The sequence below is a fragment of the Lipophrys pholis genome, assembly GCF_963383615.2.
Source record: "Lipophrys pholis genome assembly, chromosome: 14".
Classification (NCBI taxonomy): Eukaryota; Metazoa; Chordata; class Actinopteri; order Blenniiformes; family Blenniidae; genus Lipophrys; species Lipophrys pholis.
This window is the reverse complement of record NC_137633.1, coordinates 13780150-13804612: the sequence shown is the minus strand read 5'-3', so window position 1 is coordinate 13804612 and position 24463 is coordinate 13780150. Positions and strand designations below refer to the sequence as shown.

The 24463-nt window shown below is 41.0% G+C and overlaps 1 protein-coding gene across 1 annotated transcript in view; it reads right to left on the bottom strand.

Annotated features, from left to right (window-relative positions):
- The window catches only part of slc25a21 (solute carrier family 25 member 21), a 95307-nt gene that overhangs the window by 23890 nt on the left and 46954 nt on the right, over positions 1-24463 (bottom strand). The window contains exon 3 of the mRNA XM_080480502.1: positions 9577-9625. Within this exon, the coding sequence (XP_080336628.1) occupies positions 9577-9625 (49 nt within the window). The remainder of the gene's footprint in view (positions 1-9576; positions 9626-24463) is intronic.

Below are 24463 nucleotides of genomic sequence, written 5' to 3'. Positions count from 1 at the left end.
TGATCTATAGGATGAACTGTGGGGAAATCTATCACACACCATTCATTGTAAGTGCACCACTCTGTTTCTTCATCACATTTTCTCATCTGGTTTCACTAAGAACTAATGATGAAATCTTAAGGCGATTTCATGCTGGAGCCACTTTTTCAGATCTTGTAGCTACTTTAGACCTAGTTAGTTCAAGTTGGTAGTTTCTCTCAGGTGCGCTGCTGTTTCTTCATGCTGGACATGTAAATGTGTTCCTTCCAATAATAAGTGTCATGAAGAGCAACTTCATCACCATGGCAGTCTAAAAAGCTCTTTACACTCTCAAGGACATTCACCCATTAATGCACACCCTCACACAATGCAAGGTGCTCAACCTCCAAGGGGGAGATTCAGTGGAAGGACAGTGCAAGATAGTGAACCATCAACCTTCTGATTTGAAGAAGACGCACTTCCAATGGATCCACAGCAACCATGCAGACTGCAGAACACTGCCTCCTGTCTGTACTTTCCTGCGCGATCTCAGACAGTGGAACTGGAAGTTTGTCATCTCATCAAGTCTGCAGCCAGTGGATTCCTCTGCTGTGAGGTGTCAAATTCTTTGTTTGTTGCTCTCAGTCTTATCCTTTTCTCTCCTAATATCGTCTATCCTCAACCGGGAGAGCAGAAAGCACCACCCTCTGGCTCTGGTTTTTCAGGTTTCTTACTTGTAGAATGAGCTTTTCCATGGTCGCCTATTCTTGTTCATGTAGGATTGTTGGATTTTTTCCTTGGAAAGGCACCATGAGGAGGCTATGTTCCCATCTCTACCTGCCTGCATGCAGACGTGTCCTTGTGCAAGACACTGAACCACAAACTACTTGGGTGAATGCAGTGTGAGAGTGAGTGGTTGGTGGTGGTCGGAGGGGTCGATGGCGCAGTTTGGCAGCCTGGCTTCCGTCGGTCGGTCCCAGGGCAACTGTGGCTGCATACGTAGTTTACCACCATCGAGTATGGGGTGAATGAATAATGCAATGTGAAGCATCTTTGAGTGTCCTGAAAAGCGCTATATAAAAGACATGCATTATCAATATTATTATGTTGTAAGTGGTGCTATATGAATAAAAGTAAATGGAAATCTGAAATGGGCAAAGTGCCTGAGTGGCATGAGGAATTATGGATTTGGTTTGGAGACTTCTGAAAGAAGAAAGCATATGAGGTTTCTTAAAGGCCTGAACTGAGTAAACAGCAGAAGAAAGTTATAAAGATTCAATAGAGGAGTTTCTTACAACTTAACTCACAACTCTTTATTTATTTAAATGTGGTTTAGGTAATAGTTGAAAAAGCAAACACATTTACATGAACTGGTTTTAATGACCAGAAACCAAAGAGCTGCTGCATGTAGAAAAGGTATGGGTCATGAAGAATATCCAAACAAACTCCCAGGCCACTACATGTGTTGTTTAAATACTCGTCCTAATGTGACAACAATTTATGCCTGGGCTCTACGAGTGACTCAAAAGCAGAAATCGGCTGCTTGTAAATCGTTGGAAAAAGGGGTGAGGAGGTGGAATGAAGGATGTACAGACATGCATGTGTGACTATCGAGATGTTGCAGCAGGGGAGCAGCACTGTGGTTGTAGCGCAGTCAGGGTCTAGTGAAATCAAAGCACACAATGCTTCTACTCTGTAATTAGTGCAGTGGAATGTGAACTCCTCCACTGATAATGATTACAGGTGCTCCACTACGACATGCACACACTGACGTGCACATCTGCTCTTTATGGTGTACCTCTATCTATAACTAGAGTTTCTATCTGGACAGTGATCCATTTGTGAGTGTTGTTGTTGCTCAACACCTGCATGAAACTGCAGCAACATCTGTCCCAACATTAAAAGTAATAGGTTAAGGGCTTTTAAAGTTTATTTTTCTGGCATTGGCCTTTATTAGATAGTTGATGGTAAAAGGTGAAAATACATGGGTAATGCATCCTAAGCTCGTTGCAAATATGCACCCCTTTTGGGTACCAGATAGCCGTAAGAAAGCTTAATAAAAAAGGTCTGCTATGTAAGAATGACACAAGTGCATCACTTTAAAGGCTTAACCAAGTGATCTGTTGCATATTTAAAGTAAAAAATGAGCTATACACTGCTGGGACCACCTGGATGCCTCGTTTTATGTCCATAATTTCACAGAAGTTGCAATTACCCAATTGTTTTGTGAACTTGATTATGACATACTGTAGTTGGACATTCATTTTATTTGTTTTTTTGTGAAACTATATTGGACAAGCAAATTGGGTTGTGGAGGAACTTGTTGACGTCGTTTTTTTATTTTTGAGAGAACTAATGAATAAACTTTATGAACGGGCACATATTTGTATAACTTTGTAGAGATCTCATTAACTTATTTTTAGTTTTTTTCCCACTTCCCTGACCAAAACAACACTGTATGCCAATGAATACATTTAATTATTTTTATTCTTAAAATAAACTTTATGAACTGGTACACCTCTCGCTTGGTACTTTTCAAGAAACTTCAGCATGGAGTTGTGTGTTTTTTTTTTTTTTTATATATATATTTTGTGCGCATTTTTAAAGTAACCAAACAACACTATGAGCCATTTATTAATTATCTACTGTAGGCAAGCAAGAGCAAGCAAACTGACTATAATCACACACCATTTATTGTTAACAGGTTTCTCGGAATGGGATACATTTTTCTCTGGATATCCTGTTGGCACATACACTTGGCACTTCATTTAGTTTCTGTCTCTCCCTCCAGGAGTCTGTGCTCTATTCTGTTTTCATTTTTCGATCCGAACACATCCCCGTCGAACTGGAAGTTCATGATCTGAGCTTCCTACTCTCATCAGGTACGCAGTGGACAGAGTAGCTTGCGGTTGCGGTCTGATGTCAACTTGTTTGTTTATTTTTATCGTATCTTTTTTCTCTCTCCCCATCTGCAAACCCGAACTGGTACGAGCTGAAAGCAGACACTGCTTATCTGTTGAAAGCCGTTTTTCTATTTGATGGTAATCCTGTCCAGCACTATATATATCAAATTCATTTTAACCGAGAGAAACTAGTTCAACCGAGTTTGCCTGGTAATCAAAATGATCAGATTTAACCTGGTCAAATATCCTTCTGAGCCTTGCTCGTGAAAAAATTTGCTCTTCGTCTATTTAAACTGAACTCATAGCTTGCTGCTACCCGTGGACTAAAGTGATGCACGAGCTAAGCTGGGTTTATCCTGCATGCACATGGCATGTGTTTGGCTTTACACCATGAGTAAAGTCTTGCCCCGCAGTCTTCCAGCACTGGGGGGGATTAGGAGCCAGCTTGACTACTGCTGACCTGCTTGCTCCTTTACAAGTAAAGATCAGCTATCAGACTGCTGCTGCTTTGTGGCCTGCTGTTTGAGGGTTGTGTCAGGGATTCCTTCTTAAGTGCACAGAGGTTCACCAAGCAGTTGGGGGTAAACGGGGGTGGAGGCAGGAGAGGGGGGCGGGGGGAGGGCAGCCCAAGCCTTTCGGCCATCCTTAGCGCTGACACGCGTTTCTCGAGAAGACTGGACGTCATCTGTCAAAGCCTTCATCAAAGATCACTTTCAAGCCCCCCAAGCGGCTCGCACTTTAATGCGTGCTGTGACCAAATGGTGGTAGTGTTGCCATTGATACTGCCATAAGCGATGGCCGGTACCAGGTTTTTCTAATCAGGCTTGAAATGGGCTACTGGCAGGCTTAGTGGTTTGCAGTGACAGCCATGTCATGCAACACAATTTACAGAATTGCACAATTCAATACAGATCTCCTCCAACACATGTACAACAGGGATTCAAAACCAAACATTACATAATCGCTCCAGAAACAACAGCATTCAGAAGAATTGTTGGAAGTTTAAACAATGGTTTCGACATGATATCAATGAGACCCTTAGGCAATAGGAACATTAACAAAAGTAGCAAAGAATCAACAACAGATTAACTGAGAGAGTCGCAAAAAAAACCTGAAAACCACAGAAGTTGAAGTTCACACAGAGGAAGGGGTTGGAAACCCCGAATGAAGAGTGCTTATGTATAAAAGACAGAGAGCAGAGAAAGGAAGAGGAAGTTCAAAAGACGGAGCAGTGTGAAAACAGCCGAGGTGCCAATGCAGGCAAGGAGTGGCGCAGTCAAATGGCTTTGCTCAAATACATTTTGGGGCTCATTACTGCAAACACACCAAACCATGTGTGCATTGTGGAAGCTGCACGGAGTTCACTGCGACACAAGAAGCAGCTCAAACAGACGCAGACGTGAGGAGGGTGTGGCTTTACTTTCTGGGCGGAAGCAAAGGGGCTGATGGGAAGTGGCCCTCAGATGTGTGCGAGTATGTTTGTGCATGAATGTTTATAAGGGTGGAGCTCCATGTAACAGGATCCCAACATGAAGGGAAATGCGGGCTCAGTGCAACTCTCTAATGAGAGGGGGAACCTGATCAGAGTCAGATGGGGTGCCCCAAGCGCACAGCCCCCTGCAGAAAGTGCCGCCCGACACCCTTTGTTACCTCCAAGTGAGCTGAGACCAGCCCATGAACCATGTAACTAGGTGGTTTCCAGGTTAATGAAAAGCTGTAACTCCGGTCCCTCTGTCTCTCGCCGCTAAAACTGACGACTGCCATCCCTCGTCACGCAGTACCACACCCCCGCATCCTCACCTCCACATTCCTCACTTTGCACATGAAGGGGGTGTCAGGGTCAGGGGCAATTAACCGTTTACTTTGTGTTAAGTATGCTATGTTTATATTTTAGACGGATTATCATCCAGAGTGAGTCACAATGAAACAAACGCTCCAATTTGTGGATTAACTTTAATTTTGGGATTAAAGCAACAAAGAACACAAAACAGCAAAGTCACAGTTGGAGATGTAAAACGGTTGTCCCAAACCTTTAAGTGGCCAATAAAAGTCAATCGGGACCAAAAAGACACTTTCACACAGCTACTTCTATATGACTATTTTGCTTTCTTCGAGTTTAATTTAGTTTGTTCTGCATCTTGATGTGTCTACTGTAGGTTAAATAAGAATGTACCAACGATATTAGGGCATTATAATGGGTTTGTTGAGACAAAACTGTTAATTTATGAAATTGTACAAAAAAATATCAGTTGCATCCCTGCACTATTTAAAATACCTTATTTACACAACACCTTATTTTGATGCTTATAATCAAAAAAAATGTAGGAAGCATTGAACAATACTCTGAACCTCGACCTGCTTCTTTGTGTTGCAACTTTATAAAAAAACATTTTAGTGCTGATTTTGACTCCCTTTCTCTCACCGGTGAAAAAGGCTGTAAGTCAGACTGATGGAGGGTTGGCTCAGCAGGCGTCTCTCAGATGGAAGAAAGATGTACTTGTTAGCAAAGGTGAGTAACAGGGGTCATGGCTCGACTGGTCAGCGAGCCCGCCACAAAAATCTGAAGAGCAACAACAAAGGCAAACGTTATGTACCTTATCTAAAGCGGTTCAGCCAAAGTATTTTTCCAGCTGTTTTCAAAAAGCTACATCATTTATTAGTCTCTTTGTGTTCTAATAGAATACACTGTGCACAAGAGGTAAGGAGATCTGTATTTGTGGGATTGTTCTTGGTTGTAACGACGCTCACTGATCGTCTTATCCCCTGAAAATGGTGCCACATATGGATATGGATAAGAAACTTGCACTTCTGGGATGAGCAACAGAGCTGACTGGATTGTGCACATGAAAAAATGTCTTATTTTGAGCTTCTGGTACCTGCAGGCGTTAACAATCCAGTGTCTGATAATAGCCTCTCACTGTGGCGAGATATCAAGAGGAGTCTCTACAATCTTATATCTACAGAGTGTAGGACAAACACGATCCTTCAAGACGACTGTTAGAAGGTTTACCAGAGACTCCCATTAGAATGTGGGATTAGAGACGACGAGATGGCCTTCCTGCAGTCCTGCCTTCAGCCTCTGCGAACGGCTGTGGGATCAGCTTACTGCTCGTAGAGTGAACAACTTGTTGTTTAACTTGTGTCAAATTCTGGTCAAAGAATGAAATCAATCCCACAGCAGTGTGTGAGCAAGCTGGTGACCACCGTGAAGAGGAGATGCCAGACTGCCGTGACTGTGTGTGGTTCTTTCACACAATATTGAGGCTCCTGTTTGTCAAGTGAATGCATCTTTAAATTCTGGTGTCTACAACCTTTATTTCATCCAGTCCACCAAAGAAAAGTAAACAGCAAACAAATGCCGTTGTGACTGGAAGAGAAGATGATTATGAAATGTGTTCGTGTGAACAACTCACATTCTCAATCTGCTACACATCCCACAAATGCAAATTCCTTACAAAGACAAAACAGTTCAAAGAAGAATTAAAAATGAAACAAGTGGTCCCCATCCCCCATTTTGTTACAGCCGGTGAACCAATCTCTCCAAATATGTAGTGTGTTTTAAGCAAATTCAAACCAGGTATCAATTGAAATTACACAAAATGTCTGAAAGGTTTAATCCAAAGTAAAAAAAAACAACATCTCATGCATGCATGTAGAGTAAAAATAGAAACATATAATTAGTTCCTGTCATTAAAAATGTGCGTGACAATTTGGCCCTCAGTTAGTGCGGTTAATCATGTGTGGCCCTTAAAATGATCCAAGTTGTCTATCCATGGTATACGATGTATTGTCAAAGAAATTTGAAGAAACAAGAAATAATTAACCAAACTTGAATTTTCTCACTTCTTATGCAGAGTTTATGTCGATTTGAACACACTAAAGAAGCTTTATTTCACAATCACATTAGCTGGCAATGTAGCAGCAGAAAGCAACTTGTTTCTATCTTCTGTTACTTGCTACTGAAGAATAACAGCAAAATATCAAATGAATATGAATTTATAATGACTGATTCAATCAGCAGACACAGTTCAGTTTATTTATTCTAACTTGGCCTGTAGTGTTTGTGACAAAATGAACCAGTGGCTACCATAATATTAAGAGTAGGCAAGAAATGACTAGACTCAAGAGTCCTGCGAATGTTAATGAAGCACTAAATACAGTTTCAGCTGCAGTTGCCTACAAATTAATGCCAATTCCTGAGCGTAAAGGCATGTAAAGTCTCTTTTGTGTGTCCTTGCCACGGTATGAAAGCAGAGGCAAGGAAAAATTAACTTGAGGACCCAGTGGTTGCGTCATCGCCACATTATTGATATATCTGACGCATCCAGGAAAGAATGAATATTCTTCAAGTGTGAAGCTGAGGATGCTTCAATGCCAACAACTCCAGCGTCACACTTGTATATTTACTGCCACTTTAAACTTTGGCTTTTATCTAGTAACACACACTACTTCTTTTATGCTCTTGTTTGCTGTGGAGCGGCTTAGAACACTTAAGTGATTTCTGTTCTTGATTTCTGACTGACAACTACAGCCAGAAACCCGCTCAGTCCGCCTTTGTAACCTTGTGATATTTTTTATAATATTAAGTAGTAAAGCAGCAACGTAATCAGTAATTATTCCACAATTTAGCTACAGCCTCACATCATCAGTTTGGAATGGACTGCCAGGATTTGAATGCACTATATTTATATAAAATTCATTAAAGAATATTACAATGTATTATATTGAGAGAGGATGAATATAGCATATTAAGGTCATATATATATAGCCAGAATTCTTTTTATTGGATATCCCTGAGCTCGTGTTTTAATGAATTTGCCTTCCCGGTGTTTCATAAGTCCAATATGAGGGCTTTCAATCATGCTGAAAGGCTGTGAATTAAACTTCTGAAATAATGTGAAACAATCTTTCCCTTATCTACAAGAAGTAGTCTGATTAATAATAATAGTAGCATTCAGAAACCAGTTGTGTCGTCAGCTGCTGGATGTGAATTTATCTACCAACTCCCCACCCCCAAGGAGATACTGGAGAGAGATAAACCCTCATTTGGAAAATAGGCAAACATCGGCTTCCAGGCAGGTACACATTTAGTCAGGTTTACCTTTCCAGGAGAGAAAAAAAAAGGAAAAGGGAAAAAGAAAGAAAGAAAGAAAGAAAGAAAAAAAAAAAAAGCCTTTGATTCTGTGTTGGTGGAAAGAAGTAAATTTACTCCAGTTGCTGTTCAATTTGGACCGGTGGACATTAAAGCAGGAGCCAGTGCCTAATAAGAGCCATGCCTGAGTGAGAGACATAGAAGGAACAAGAGAGAGAGAGGGCAAGAAACCCAGTGGAGGTGTGTCTCTGTCTCGGCTCCAAGGTTCCTGCTAATAGATTTCAGCTCCCTCAGTGTCCCAATTAGCTGGTATGTATGCTTGGTTTATGAATTCATGTGTGGATGTTAAGTGTGTGAACATATATGTGGTGTATGCGTGCATATTTCCACGTTTTAAGTGTGTGTTCCCATTTCTGTTCAGACACTTGGAGATTTTCTAAAGCGCCCAATTAGCATTAACCCCCCCCCCCCCAAAGAAAACACCTTCTTTTTTTTCATATTTAGCAGAAAAAAGACAACATTTCTCAAAGCAGAGAACAAAAGGAAGCAATTTGCAGGGATTTCCTTCTTAGCAGCAAGACGCTGATCAACATAAACACATGGCGACACAAACAAAAAAGCAAAACAGATAAACCTGTCCACTTTTAGAGTGGCTTTTACCACTTTTTAAGGAAGAGCATTACAAAGAAAATAGTGAGTGCACTTTTAACCCTGACCCTGTGTGAGGACGGACAGGCACGGCTCGGGACTTACCTGTAATAAACCCCCTCGGCTTCCACACGTGACCATAAATCACACCGTGTGCCTTCAAAGTATCGAATATCGACTAATACAACGCCGCTCACCCCTCGGCTTTTATCCCTGTGTTTCCTCCTCCGTGTTCTGGTGGTGGCACTGCCTTTAAAGTGCAACCATCTCACTTTTTTTTTTTTTTTTTTTTTTTTTAAAAGGCACGCCAAGCAATTTATTTACCAAGAAACTGCTGCCATAAATGACAGAAAAAGCAGTACAATTTACTGACAAGTAGTGAATGGGGCAGGGGGGCGCAGAGCAAAGCCAGAGGTCTTGGCTGGGCCTGTGAAAGACTATAAAGCTTTAGTAGTAGCCCACGACCTGTTTATGGCCGGCTGAGACACTGTGGAGTGAGGCTCCTGATCACTCTGCAAGCTCGAGATGGCGGCTGCTTTCTGCGTAACATGCATAACAGGAGATGGTAACGGAAAACAAGCCATTAACACAGCCAGTGCATTTAGTGGCATGTGATTTATTCCGCGAGACTGCGGACTTCCCAGGAGCCGCGGGTTGTTTCAAAGAAGAAGAAGGAGGAAGAAAAGGGGCTTGGAGACTTTCTTCTTGAATTAAATAATGAGGTAAAAGAAGACACACAGAAACAACTGAGGAAATAATAAAAAAAAACATTTGATTTGAACGTTCGGTAAAGATTGATCAGCGAATGAAAGATGTTGTTTGCACGGAGAATGAGCGCAGAACTTAACTCTGAAATAGCAACAAGAATATTAAAGGCAGATGAGAAGAAAAGAGCATTTCTTATAGGGCCTATAACTTTAATGAGAATTCATCTTTTTACATTTTTTTTTTTTTGTGACTAAATGCAACACTTACCTTGTCTTCACCACATCAAGGGGATGCATCAAGCAGATCTCCACCAGGCCTAAAAGCAGCAAACAGGCAGAGTCAGTGCAGTGGACCTGGAGGACGTTACAGATTTATTTTTATCCCCCCCCCCCCCCAACATTCCATGTTTGACGCAGTTTTTGGAATTGAAATAAAGTTTCATCAGACTTAAAGTATGTAAACAGGCCACTGCAGCTCTGAAAATAAAAAGAGCTTGAGTGTGTTTTCTTTCAGGCCAGATTGCAGATAGCGACAGCAGCATTAAAGTAGGATTTGGAGAAACTTTTCCAACACTTCAAAATTTTGTCATTTTGCTAGACATGAACAGCTGTTAGAAAAAGACCCCCAATTTGCCGTTTTGTCTTCTTCATGTCACTGTGATTTAAATGATTTCAGACTCCTGGTCACACCACAAGATGTCGATCTGTCTTATATATATATATATATGTATATGTATATATGTATATATGCTTTATCCAGACTACGGTTGATGTGGGATAAATCCTTTCCCAGTGAACAAATGGCAAATCAAATGACATTTCTATAGAGAAAAAACAACAACAACATACTTAACTGTTAAAACAACCAATCATTAGATTCCAAGTAAGTGAATGACAAAACAAAAAATGCATTACAGTGTGCATTAGTAAGCACAAGCTGTACATCAGTCAGATTTTCCACAAACTCCATGTGAACTTGGGACGTTTCTGTTAAAGCCTGTAAGGATCTGATAACATAAATCTGATGTCATGTTTGACAGCTCACTTTAAAAAGAAAACATCTGATAAGGAGGCTGCCTAAGTACACCTCAAGAAAAATGCCGGCTCATGTTGGTTCATGGGATATTTTTGTTGTAGTTTTTCCACAGTTTTTGCAGCTTTTGAGTGACGAGAGAATACTGAACCCGGGGAGACAAGCTAAACACGCATGTTGTGCCACTTTGTGCGTTGATCCCAATGAAGAATGAAGCAAGATGACTTTCTAAACTACTGAAAGTGATATTTTAAACCGCTGAATCCACCAACCATGTTGTCCGTGCAAATTCATTACATCTGCAATGTACCAGCAGGTTGAGAATCATTGAGAATCTGAGGTTTTGCATGCACGGTAACTATGTGCATATGTGTAAAAACAACTTTGGCTTCTCACTGCATCTCTTCACTGGCGCTCTGAAATCCTCCTCTGCAGATTCTCCTGTGTGTACACAGCTGCTCAGAAATATAGGGGTCTTTCTAATTAGCGCAATTAAACATATTGTCCATAAAAAAAAAAAAAACTAAGTCTTCTGGGGTTTTTCCGGGGAAGTAATTATCAAGTGGAACGCCACAGAAGGAATCGCTCTGTCTGCAGTTGCATCGCAACATACAACCCAAGAGAACTACTGAACTAGGGCTTAAGACAAACACAATTCCATCTGTTAATGCTCAGTTGACCCTGGTCGGCGATGCTACTCCACCAAATAGGTAAACACGGCCTATTAATAGCCCTGCAGTGAAGATGAGGCAAGTCAAATCTCTCGGCGGTTAATCAGGTTACACGATGAAACCAAACCTGCTTGCGTGCTCGATCAGTCTGAATAAACACTGGGATCTGGGAAGTGACTGAACATGTTGAAAGTGCAGCGATCCAGAATTGTTTTTTTTGTTTGGGGGGGCGGGGGGCAACGGCTTTGACATTTACTAGGAAAATATATCTATATCCAAATCATCAAAGCCTTCCAAGATCTACTTATTCTAGGTAACTTATACGTAAAACCCAATTTGTCAATAACCTTTGCTTTTGTCCTGCATTTTAAATACCAAAAAGCAGCCAAGTTTTAAGATCAACACCAAGTGTATCTATAAAATACATACAGCGATATGTTTCTATGGAAAATTAATACAAATGATGGTGGAGTCTATAATAGTTTGAAGTAATTAAAATGAGCAGGCACTTCTTAAAAAAAAAAAAAAATCCCTTTGTTTTGTCAGTTCGTTTTAGGCGTATGACCTATAACCTTTCAAGCATTTTAAACTAACTTGGAAAATTTGAAAGTGGGCTTTGGATAAAAATATGGTGGTAAAAAAATCTCATGTCAAAAATGTCATAATTTTAAATAGTGTATATTTGATTTGTATGACTTAACACATAATCACAAAGAAGAAAGATTGAAATATTTCAGTTTATCTACAAATAATAAATGCAAACAAATTTGTTTTAGATGCATGTGTATATATTCATTTTGCTATTTTTGTTTTATGATTAAATGTGTGATTTGTATATTGAAAAGGGAATTAAACATTTCAGGAGGGCTGGAAACACCAGAAAAATAAAACTAAATCAACTCGCTTGCAGATTGGCAATTAAACTAACAAATCAGAGATTACTGTGGGAGACATTTTGAGTTTGCATTTCACTTCCACAGTTGTAAAAGTTCAAGTAAAATGACCTCTAAGTACCTGCGAAGTTACCTTCATGTTCAGCAGAACCGTGCTTGTGCACATCTGGATTCTTCACTAAAATGATTCGCGCTACATTTTGGGCCTCATCGTAAACCTCAGATTACAGGAACTTTAAAAAAGGATACAAGTTTCCAAATGCTTCATTAACTTAGAAATGTAACATTAGTAAACATGCTTCACTAATTGAAAGGTTCGTTCCACTTTACACTCCACACGTGCAGCGGTTAGCTGGGCGCTTGTATACATGCGTGAGGCGAGTTCTCAGGCTGTCAGTCTTTTAGTTAAAGTGCACCGTGTACTAAATGTGAGCTTAATGTCAGTTTGCCATGCACGTCCAGTACGGCAGTTGCGAAAGGATTCCGTGATGACAGGTGAAAATGCAAAACCGGGCTGTGTTTGTTCGAGCATCTGACAAAAACTCCTGCAGACAGGACACTTTAAAAACAACCGATGGCAGATGGGATGACAGGCCGTATGCGTTTGAAAGAAAACTGAAAAAGGAGAAAGTGACTGACCATAATCCTAAAATGACCTTTACATGACACTTTGCAAAGCAGTTTATTTTCGTCTGGTATTGGAGGGGGGGGGGGGGGGGGGGGGGGGGGGTTCCCAAAGCTTCAGAAAACTCATAACATTCTGGCTGTACAAATTAAAGTATAAATCACATCCGCCTGGGAAACCGTCCAATCAGTCCATCACAGGACAAGCACAGAGAGACGCACATTTACAAATCACACCTACAATCACACGCATCATGAAAATACATGCTTTTTCTGGACTGTAAGAGGAAACTGGAGCAAGTGAGGAAAACCACCACAGAACGAACATGAAAACTCCACACACACAAAAGCATCCAAGCCCAAACCAGAAGCACGCTTCTCACTGTGTGGCGAAAGTGTTTAGCCACTACACTATCATGTTGCCCTCAAATAAAACAAATGCCCCCCCCCAAAAAATAAGATTGTAAAGCACTTTTTTTTTTTCATTGAGTCTCTGGAGGACATCTACACAAGCTAAGATCTTATATTCTTTAAAGCGACTGGCAGTCATTAGGTATGTGGTGACTAAGTAAAGCAAGTTGATGAAAATGTTGTTTTTTGTCTGTTTATCTTGGTACTTCAGCTGACCATTTGAGAATGGTTCTTGGCAACAGATGGGTTGAAATGTCATCTTGTGGGAGGAAAAAAAAAAAAAAAAAAAGAGACCAAACCCTGCAATAAAAGACATTACTGATGACTGATCAATAAATGGTGTAACACATGGCTGCATTCATCCATCTTCCCTGTCATTTTTTTCCAGGCGACTAAGGGTGAAAGCAGGGGAGATCTTGGACAAGTCACCAATACGTCACAGGGCAAACCTACCAGATGGACAAACCACACACACATTCACATCTATTCAAAATCTAGGGTCATCAATGAGCCTCACATTTAGGACAGTGACAGTAAACTTGCTGCCTTAAATTCCAGTTTATTCAAGAATAATCATTGCTTCTCCTGTAATTCTGCAGAATGGATTGGATTACATTGTCATACCAAACCCACCGAGTATCATCATCATTGAAATCAATTCAGGTCAGATGGGAGCTGGTAATCTAAATATCTCAGCATGGGAGACCCCAGAGCGATTTCCTCAACACCACGGAGAGGAAGCGTCTCACTCCACTTTGCCCCAGTGCATCCTGCTCTTCTACCCCAGCTGTCAGCACGTACTACTGTTTAATCATAGAGCGCGGCAGCAGTGAACCCACACACTCTTGAGAGCACTTCACACCCCTCCATAGCCTCTGATGCAGTCGCTGATGCATGCTGGGGGAGTGATGCTACAGGGCTGCTTTTTTAACCCCCCCCTCTCCCCGACCGCTTCAGTCGGCCTGCAGCTTCTCCAGCGAGCTCCGGGTCCGACCTCCTCCAGCTGCGAGGAGGGGCAGAATATTACACTGGCCCACTGTTTGGCTGACGTTTTGGGCTTTGCTTTGCATCAGTGAGTGACATATTGGGAGATTCCATTATTTTAAAGGTCATTTTGTTTCTCAACCGCAATGGTACTGACAGCATTTGTCATCCAGCACAGTGCACACACACACACGGGTGTATAGAGCACAGTTTCACAGATTCAAGATTAATGTTTTCTGCGCCAAAACATTGTGTAATGGATGATTTTGCGGTGGGAAAAAAAAAAGTCGTAATAATACAATTAGATATATTGCTCTATTTTATACTGTGGCTAAAAATAGTTTTTTTTAATACAGGTTTAGTTGAAAATCATATGAGGGTTTGATCAGCGGTGAAATTTCACATTTATTTGAATATAATTAGATGGCAGCAACAATACGGTTAGGTGTTAAAAAGTAATGAACCGTGCTCTATTATTTTTTTTATGTTTTCTGTGTCAACACTGCAGTCGCACAAGCAGCCTCGCTGGTAGCGCAAGTACAGGTAAGGCATTCCAGGTCGCCTGATAACATGTCATCCAAAGAGAGAAAATCATACATCATGCAGATGAGACGATTATCTGTGTTGGTTTTGGCTGGAGAACGCACACAGTTTGCTCCCACGCAAAAGTGCAAAAGAAAAACAATAGAGCACCAGGGAATTATTGCTCAAAGGGTGCAGGTGTGATCCATCAATGCCGAGGAGCTCACCGAATGAATGACTGTAATTCCCTGCAGCTACAGGGGGAAGGTCAGTGCCACAGGAAGCCAGACTCACCCAGTTAAATGGACTTATGCGTTCGAGACATCCAGCTTGGTCATTTCACACGCTTACTTGACCCAGTAAATGCTGCAGTTTATGAATTATACCACTGAACGCAGCTTCAGAAGGCAGGCTTACACACTCATTATCCAATTATGTTAATAATAGGTTCTCGATTCATTGTAGGGAGGAGGAGAAGCGATAGTCCCAAAATAGTGACTCGAGCAATAAATTACACAATTAAGTATTTGTCCTTGACAAACAAATCCAACGACAAAATGACACATAAAAGTCCGTTTCTGCCGCGTTTTTCATTGAAGCGTCTGTAAAACTATTAGCTGTGTACAGATTTAGTTCTCAAACAAAATACATTTCTTGGCTCGTTGGATGCCAAAGCAGAAAACTGTAGCCCATCCTGTGGTTTCAAGGCATGAGGTTAAGACACAACAGCGTTACGATGACGGCGTTTCGCCTCACAGGCCTGTTCTGGTTTTGACAAAAGCTCCTGACTGAACCTGCAGGTAATATCTCATGCCTCCTTGTCCACCATTAATACCTTTCAAGGCACATCAGACCTGGAATGCTAAACAAACCCTGCGAGGTGTTGCTGCTCTGCAATTTGTCAGCAGAGGCAACAAAGCCAACACGATATCCATCAGCAGCAGCCGCAGCAGCAGGGCCGGGCGCTCTGATTCAGAGAGTCTGATTAATTTGAGGTTCTTTTAGAGTTCAGAGAGAACTGAGGCTGACAGAAGGAGAAAAGCATGGCAATCAGGGATTCAGTAAATAAAGAGTGCACAGGTGGAGACGGACCGTTTAAACAACCACCGAGTTGGAGGTGAATCAGAGACGATTCTCGTTCATTTTTTCACACGTCTTTCCCTGCAGACATCCCACAGACCAACTGCCAGGCGTCCACGGAGTGGAGGAAGGACTCCCTCACCAAGTGCTCATTTTTGGTTGATTGCACATTACAAGACAGTATTGTCATTGGGATGTACAGACAATGGAAAGGAGAACTCTTCTGGTGTCTATGAAAAATGTAATTATTCTTAAAACAGTTTTCCATGGTCATAACTGTTTCTAAAAGTATATGTGTTTTCCAATTATAACTTTTTTTTTTTAAAGAATTGATAGTTCTGCACACATTTTTTACTATGTTTTATTTCTCACTAAAAATTAAATAAAGAATATCACAGGCACACCCCCCCTCCTCACAGTTTCCCTGCTGCTGCTCTGCTGCTCTCTAGCCCCCCCCCCCCCCCCCCCTCCCAGGAAATGCCCTACTCCACACACTAAAAACTGGCTACATTTTCCTGGGATATCTATCATGTTGGTTTATGTTAGGATGGTAATAAATTTGCAAATTATTTACAAATCAAGAAAAGAAATTAATGAAAAATGTAACATATAAGTACCCAAATGACATGGGGCCTACTTGCTTGGGCCAGGCTAATAAACTATAGTTACTACCAAGTGAGGTAGAGGCACACCACAGTGCTGAAATACGGCCTGGGAACTGAAGGTATTTTCAAAGAAAACAGCTTGCGTAACAATTACAAATTGATCACATTAAAACTGAAATAGAGTATAAACCATTTTTCTATAACAACAGTGCGGAGGAACATATATACCACCACTTGGAGAAACATTACAAACATTACACCTCGTAGGTTGAGTGCATGGATACTTTTATAGAGTAAGAGTAATTCTAGAAAATGTTGAAGCAGGTAATTCTTGTAGAAGTGAGTAACAGTGGCTAATCTGTGAATAAAGATGTTCTCAGCATAAAAAAAAAAAGTGGGAGAATAATAACTTAAAACAACAAGAAAAAGAGAAAAGATTATTTCAACTCCGAAGTCTCCGAAACGAAAGACGAGAGTAGAGGAACTAATTATGTAGGAATCATGACGCATGGCGAAAGAAACAGACAAATGGTGGATTTGGACATCTGGAGCGAGAAGACACAGCAAGAGGGGGAGCGAGAAACAGAAAGGGAGAGCCATTAATCACAGATATCACCAATCGGGCTTCCTGTCGTAGGAGTGCAGAAGCGACCCGGTTAACTCCCTAAACACGGTCTAATTCTCCACTTGAAAAAGCTCAGAGGGTGCTTAGAAAAACAAGCGGGGCCATCTCCAGTGACAGCGGAGGGCCCCCGACCAGAGACACACCATCCTGGGTCTGATACTATCACTTTCAACGACACTTACACTGAGGGCACTCAGATTGATTATAAAATGGACATTTCTGAATTAATGCTTCATATAGATTTAAATCAATTCAGCGGTTTTTATATAAAACACCACATTATAAATCTAATTTAGAATCCAAATTCAATCTGATCTGCACAGTGGTGTAGTGGTTTGCACTCTCACCTCACAGCAAAAAGCAGCCGGTTTGCTTGGGGTTATTTCTGTGGAGTTATCATGCCTGGGTAAATACAATGTCCAGGTAAATATTAAATATCATTCATCCATACACTTTGACGTTTCAATAAAAAAACTAAACATTAATTTATAGCTAATTGATTGACTACTGTCACATGATAATTGAAGATAATTTGCATAAGTGGAAAATCAACCTCATATAAATTTTACACTTAGTTGACGAAGATAGCTGTAAGTTGTAAGAAGTCAAATACACTCTTCTTAAGGCCAACATAGGAAACAAGTTTTGTGACATAGAACAGGGTGGATTTTATCAGAAAACACAACTTTCTATATTTATGTCCACTTTGTACACTTAAAAGAGAAACGGGTGTGCAGAAAGTTCAAATTTAACCTTGTTAAATAACCGTGAAAGCTGGTAGTTAGTTGGGGGGAAAAAGCTGTTATAAGGAAATTTGTTGATACTTAAAAATAAAATTGTAAATAAGTTAATGAAGTAATTTAAAGTTTGAAGAATATAGTACAAGAAAGGATTAGGAATACGTGGTTAACTCTTAACTAGTGCTTTTTCTACATTTATGCTTTCATAAAAACAAATGTAATGACTTTAAAGTGAATACAGTGAAGATTGCTCACCAGAAGTCCAACTGCATGACACATTGGTTATAACATGACCTGGATGACTGAGAATCTGCACAGACAAACAGGTTAGCTCTATCATACCTCATCCTGACTAAAATATCCCATTTGTAAATGATATATTGAGTTTTCAATGAGTGGGCTCTCTCCAGTTTGCATTTATCTTGGGAGTTGTGGCACATTTTCTCCCACTGGCTATGCTCGGAAAGCTGGGGAATGTCCCTGTCTGTCAAACTTGAGATGAACCCAGTGATACTGATGGAAGTGCGAAGTTTTGTGTGTGTGTGTGTGCGCAGTTGGCTGGGTCAACCGAGCTGCCTGCACTGACAGGCTAATGACAGATGTCAGTTGTTGGTTGTCAGACGTCGGTGCCGTCAGAGCCTGCGTCCTGCATCACTGTTACTGCTTTCTTGACACCTGTGGTGACATTCGTTTCCCTCAGCACGACCATCCGATGCAAATAGCTTCACCAGAGGCGGATGAGGGGAGAAGAAAAGGGGCATAAAATGGATGCAAAACCTGTTGTAACTGATGTTTGAGCGGAAGCGCTCTGTGTCACCTCGGACCAATTTCTTTTATGAGGTTCGCTTTTTAAACAAATTTTCTCCAACTCCTGCAGGGACACCTGTAACCATCTAAATAAACTCTTTAATCCTCTCTCACTCCGCAGTCTTTGTTAAACGCCTCTCTACCTATGACAGCACTACATAAACCCCTCCAGGGGGTTTAAGCTTTAAGTATTGTTCTATTTGGGATTACTAATGTGTGGAGGTGAGCTGTCAATGAGCCACGAGGTGAATGAAGGGTGTGATAATGACTAATTGCTTAATCTTTTTAAGCATGCGGTCTGCAAGTCAATTCTGGCCCAAAAGGTGGAATGACCTTGCAAAGTGTAAAAATGACAAAGAAAACACTCGCCAACAGAATCTGATGTGTACAGGGAAAAAAAGGCGCATCGTCATTTGTTGTATTTTCGTATTCAACTGAATTCAGCTGGTTTATTGACATTTTTATAAAGCACCATTGTATTACTTATTATGAAATTATCTTAGAGGAGTGATTCATTCGAGATCAAATCAACATAATTACATACACAAAGAAAGCGGTTTGGATTCGAGGACACTTAAGAAGTGGGTCAGAACTTTAGAAAAGCTCTAAAAACATTTTTGAATTCATTATGTTTTAACATTCACACTCCCCTGCTTTATAATTGCACTGTGACGGCGAATTGCTAGAATTATTGTGCTCAAACTTGACAATTTTACAAAATTATGAAAATGTGAGCTCAAACGTAAAGCTAGTTGAAATCAGTGACGATTTTTAAACTACAAAAAAAACCCAAAATGCCTGTTTTTACATTTAATAAATCATCAACTAAATACCATTTAATTCCCTAAGGCAAACAATAACAACAAGGTTGACTAAAAAATGCTTTCACCAGACAGCTGTGCTAAATGATCTGACCCCGGTTGTCACAGCCTCTTTGTGTACTTTACCTGAACTCACAATTCTGCACGGTTTCCAAAACAGCTTTGGTCCAAACATGACCTAAATATTCAGCATGAACGCTTTTTGTCTGCCGGCACAACCTGCTTTGATTAATTACAGCCACAGGGAATCTAAGATGCCGAATTTGTGACTTCAATTTAATGCTCGGTTGAAGTAGTTGAAAATACTTTGACATATAATAAAGAATATGATGAGAGCTCCTCTATGGACCGGAAATATTCCTGTTTTTAATCTACAGTTTATATTTTGTTCAGTTTTCACATACAAACAGGCGTGGCTCGAAAAGAACTCAGTGTATGTGTGTGTGTGTGTCAACAACTCAGTCACTGCCATCTGAGCTGGAGGGTGCTCACACTTGTGGCCAAACCAGTTTGATGCACATTGCTACAGCCCAAAGACATCAATTTGCAGTTGCGTTCTAGTTTGTGCACGATATATAATTTCTCTATTAAACAACTACCCTTCATAACTTACTATCGGAAAAAAAAAAAAAAGGAAATTAAACGCATTATTGCATTTTGAAGTGATTTATAAACAGTTGGGTGTAGTTTGCATGCATTAGGTGAAAAGGATCCTTTTATATATAAATCTAAAATTCAAACATTTTATACGTACATTTAGACATTCAAATTTATGTTGGCTACTCGCTATTTAGTTTTCCAAGGGGGCTTTTTTTTTGAATATTCATAAGATTGAGACAGATTGGGGATAACAAATGATTGCAAATAATCCTACAACCAAGGTGCAAAGTATGAAAAGGCACAGATAAGCTAGACATACGTAAATTCATCAATATATATATATCATTACTAGTCTGCTAGAGCTGTTGCTTTTTATTATTTTATGTCATACTTCCATGCATGCTCTATGGAGTTTACTTGTAATTGGGTACTGCTTTTTAATGGCACTTCTTAGAATAAAGGTCTACCCATTTATCGTCCATAGTAACAGTGCTAACAAATTGACGTTGGCTGGTTTTGGGAGTCCTTCAGCTGTAATTATAATTAAAAGATTACCAACTATCATAGTGTGACTGTGGGCCGCATGGTGGTGCAGTGGTGAGCACTCTCGCCTCACAGTGAGAATGTCTCGGTTCAAATGGCCGTGTGGAGTTTGCATGTTCTTCCCGAGTGTGTGTGTGTGTGTGTGTGTGTGTGTGTGTGTGTGTGTGTGTGTGTGTGTGTGTGTGTGTGTGTGTGTGTGTGTGTTTCCTCTGGGTGATCCAGTTTCCTCCCACAGTCCAAAAACATGCATGTGAAGTGAATTAATGAGTCTAAATTGCCCGGAGATGTGAATGTGAGTGTTGGTAGTAAGCTGGGATTGGCTCCAGCACCTTGTGACCCTGAACAGGATGAAGCGGTATAGAAGATGGATGGATGAACAGGGTGACTACACAGTACTCATCAACCTACTACTACTACTGCAGGACTGATTTCTTCAATGTAAACTCAATCCAAGATTAATGACTTTCTAAGGAAGTTTATCGTCAGGTCCGAGGACTTGATTTCTCAGCTGTATTTTTTCCAACTTATTTGTATGTTATATAACTTATTCTTATTGTGAACTGATTGTGGGATATAAAGAGGTAGATTCCATAAGTTCATTCTGCCTTCTGCTTCCTTGCATTCACAGGTTTGAAAATTAGTGTTTTATTTTGTATTGAATTGTTTTCGTTTTTATTTCTCTTTTGTCAATGAATGAAATAAAAATATATTTCTATTTATTCCAGATTAATTTGAAATTGTGACACATCCTAAGTGATTGTGAGTGACTGGTTATCTTTTGAACAGCGTCACATTTACCTAACTGTTTTGGAAATGTAATTGGAATTCCTTAATTGTTTTTTGTTTACAAGCGCAGAACAAATGCTACAACAACAATGCTTTTTATCTTGTTCTGTGAACACACACACACACACACACACACACACACACACACACACACACACACACACACACACACACACACACACACACACACACACACACACACACACACACACACACACACACACACACACACACACACACACACACACACACACACACACACACACACACACACACACACACACACACACACACACACACTCAAAATTTTACAATATTTCATCAGAGGATGAAAATTCCTTGTATAAAAATTCTTAAAAAACTCTTCCTTGAGATTATAATAATTGTAGATGCATCTGTAAGTCACAGCGTGAACAAAACCAAGACTTTTAAAGAACACAACTGTAATAAATGAAAGTTATTGTTGCATGGACATACATTCTGCTGTGAGTTGGCCTTATTTAAGTGTTGCACTATTAGATTTGGCACGAGATTCATCAGATTGTTTAATTGGAAAAACTACAAGGTAAATGTCCTGTCAGACAAAACGGTTCAAAACCATATGTGGCTCTGATCTAAGAAGGTTGGCGAGACACAATAGCGACACCCTCAAAGTTAAAAATAAATCACCTCTAAGTGCAAGTTCATGGATGAAAAATGAAATGTGTACAGCAAGTGGACTTGCACCATCATCATCAACCACATCACCACATGTCTTTGCAGCTTCACGTCACAGAAGCTGCAAACACACCAACTCCGACTACACCCTCCTCAGATTCACCTTGAGTAAACAAAGATTACACCTCCATCCCAACATCCAAATCCCACAGGGAGAGCTGTGTCGTTACTGTCACCTAGTGGACGGAGGAGAGACGGGGATTGATTAATACACAAAGAGGTGAGACAGAGCGAGAGATGGAAAGCACATGTGGGAGACACACAAAAGATGGCTGTCTGCCTGAGAGAGAGAGAGAAGGAAAGCAGCTGGAGAAGCATATTCCATTTAACAAGATAAATGGACATGCAAATGATCCATCACGAGTGTGTCATTTCAGAAAATACTTTCCCCTTTAGAAAAACCTACTCCAGCCACGTTTTGTGACTGTCACAGACAACCATGTGTTTTTTTTGTTTGGTTTTTTTTTTAAACAGAACTGACCGCTCCCCCAAAACAACTTTCTCCGGAAGCTCACCTGAGTCCATAAAAGCTGATAATAGAGCCAATAATTGGGAGGGAACAGCAATAATGGAGTTTTAGTGAGGCAGTAAATTCTTTAATTAGTTGTTAACACCCTGTGTCTATATGGATAGGTTGAAGCCCCCAGTCCATTACAAGCTGCTGTCTAGACTGGGCAAGATGGACACTCGGGCAGAAGGCCGCTAAATCATCTTAATAAAAAAGAAAAGCACCTGTGTGTCATAACGGCAGGCTGCTGGGAGACATTTAAAGGCAGAAAAGCCGGCGTGTGCAAACTAACTTGCAACTTAGCAGCTCAGAATTTAGCTTGAGGTCGGAAACGCAGCCAGAGAAGAGATGTTTCTGCGGGCACAGGCCTCCTGCCACCTGGAAGAAAACCTAGTTTGGCTGATATTTAAAGATGCGCCATGGCAGGGACATTTCTCCAAACATACAATCTTTGCGGGCACAGAAGAAAGGCTGCAAGGTAGATAAATGCAAATGATGCAGCGACTGAAAAACCAGCGGACATTCCTGAGGAGTGATACCATCTTGTGGTCCACAAACTATCCATGGTAGGAGCGATACAGTAAAGGAGAGAGTGAATAAGCTCCTGGGGTGGTCTGTCCTTTCTGGTTGGAGAGGGAAGGCGAAGAGATGCGAGGCTGCAGCGTAGTAGCAGGGGCTGGACCTGTGGCAGTAGCAAAAAAGGGAAGTACCCGCATAGCTCCCTCTTGTCCTAAGCCGGGAGAGTTAAAGGCAGGAAGCCATTACCAAAGTGTAAATGCACTCAGCCATCACTGCTTAAACACAGTCAAAATATGTTCCAGCACTTCAAAAAAAAAAAAAAAAAAAAAAAGTGGGCGGAGGTTGGTCGCGTTCAAAACGAACAGAGCTCCCTTGTCCCCTTAAAATGTAAAGGACGAGTGTGCGGTAAAGCTCCACGACACCGGCTTCACACATATTGTTAGTAAGCTCGCTTTGTGCCTTTCCAAACATTGCTTAGCGTGGCTCCAGATGCACCGCCGGCGGTTTGAGCCTGATGAGAGGCTGTGATTATGTTACATACTGCGGCGGTCGCATGCAATAATTTAGCAATCAGCGGCACAGCTTTGTGTTATGGCTATGATTTATCAACATTATTTGAATTGGGGTAATAAATTGTCACAGGCGGGTAGGCGGGCTTTAATGGCTCGCTGTGTGACAAGGCATCTCTAACGGCTTTTGTTTTGGCAGATGGCCCTGTGCCACGTCGCTCACCCGCCATCGGGGAAACCATGCTCGCAAGCTCAATCGCAATACAGGCCTTTCCTTCAGCGTATCAGTGCTTGCTAAGTCATATGCAAACAGATGGAAGATGTAGAGATAGGGGAACAGATGCAAAGAGGCTTGGAGAGACACAAACTGTTCCATTTATGGATAAAAGTAAAGAAAGAAAAGGTCAAATTAGGGAAATCCGGCCCAAAAAGCTAAACAAATATGGCATTTTCCCTGTGATTCCAAACATTTAAGTAGAAGTTCCACACATGATCTCATGTCAGTCAAGCTGGAAATGCGACTCTGAGCTCTTTATATGCTGGAGCTGCTCCACTGGCGCTGAATGACGGACCGGCTTTCTGTGACTCAGTGTCCGAGGTGATGCCGAGAAAGGTCAAGCAAACAGCCTTTAAGTACGTAAGTCCCAGATTCATTGTCAATGGAGCAGAGCCACGTTTTGTCTCATGAAGGCATCGCATTAGAGCCTTGCTTCTTTGGTTTCAGGCTTTGTGCAAAACTTATTGCAGGAGGAGCGAAAGGTCACACATGTAGTGTGCTGCACTTAGACTGAGCTCTTTGGAGAGACTGCCCGGCTATAATAAAAGCACTTTTCAGAAACTAAACGCAAGAGCGAGTTGATCAGAGGCCTGCACAACAGCTACAAATAAGAGCAAAAGGTTGCATGTTACAATCCAAAGCTGCTCCGACTTAATTTCACATGTGCAGACGCCAAATTGTTAATGAAATTCAGCAACACGCAAAAGGAGGAATAGCTCCATCATCCTGTAATTGAGAGGTCAAGCTCTCCTCGTTGGACAAGCTCCAGTTGAACCATGCGCGGATATGGTGGTCGCTTTTATCCTGCTATTTGTCAGAAAAGCTGAAATAGCTCCAGACTGTCAGCAGAGAATTATGAATCAGAGCCAGATTTAGTTTT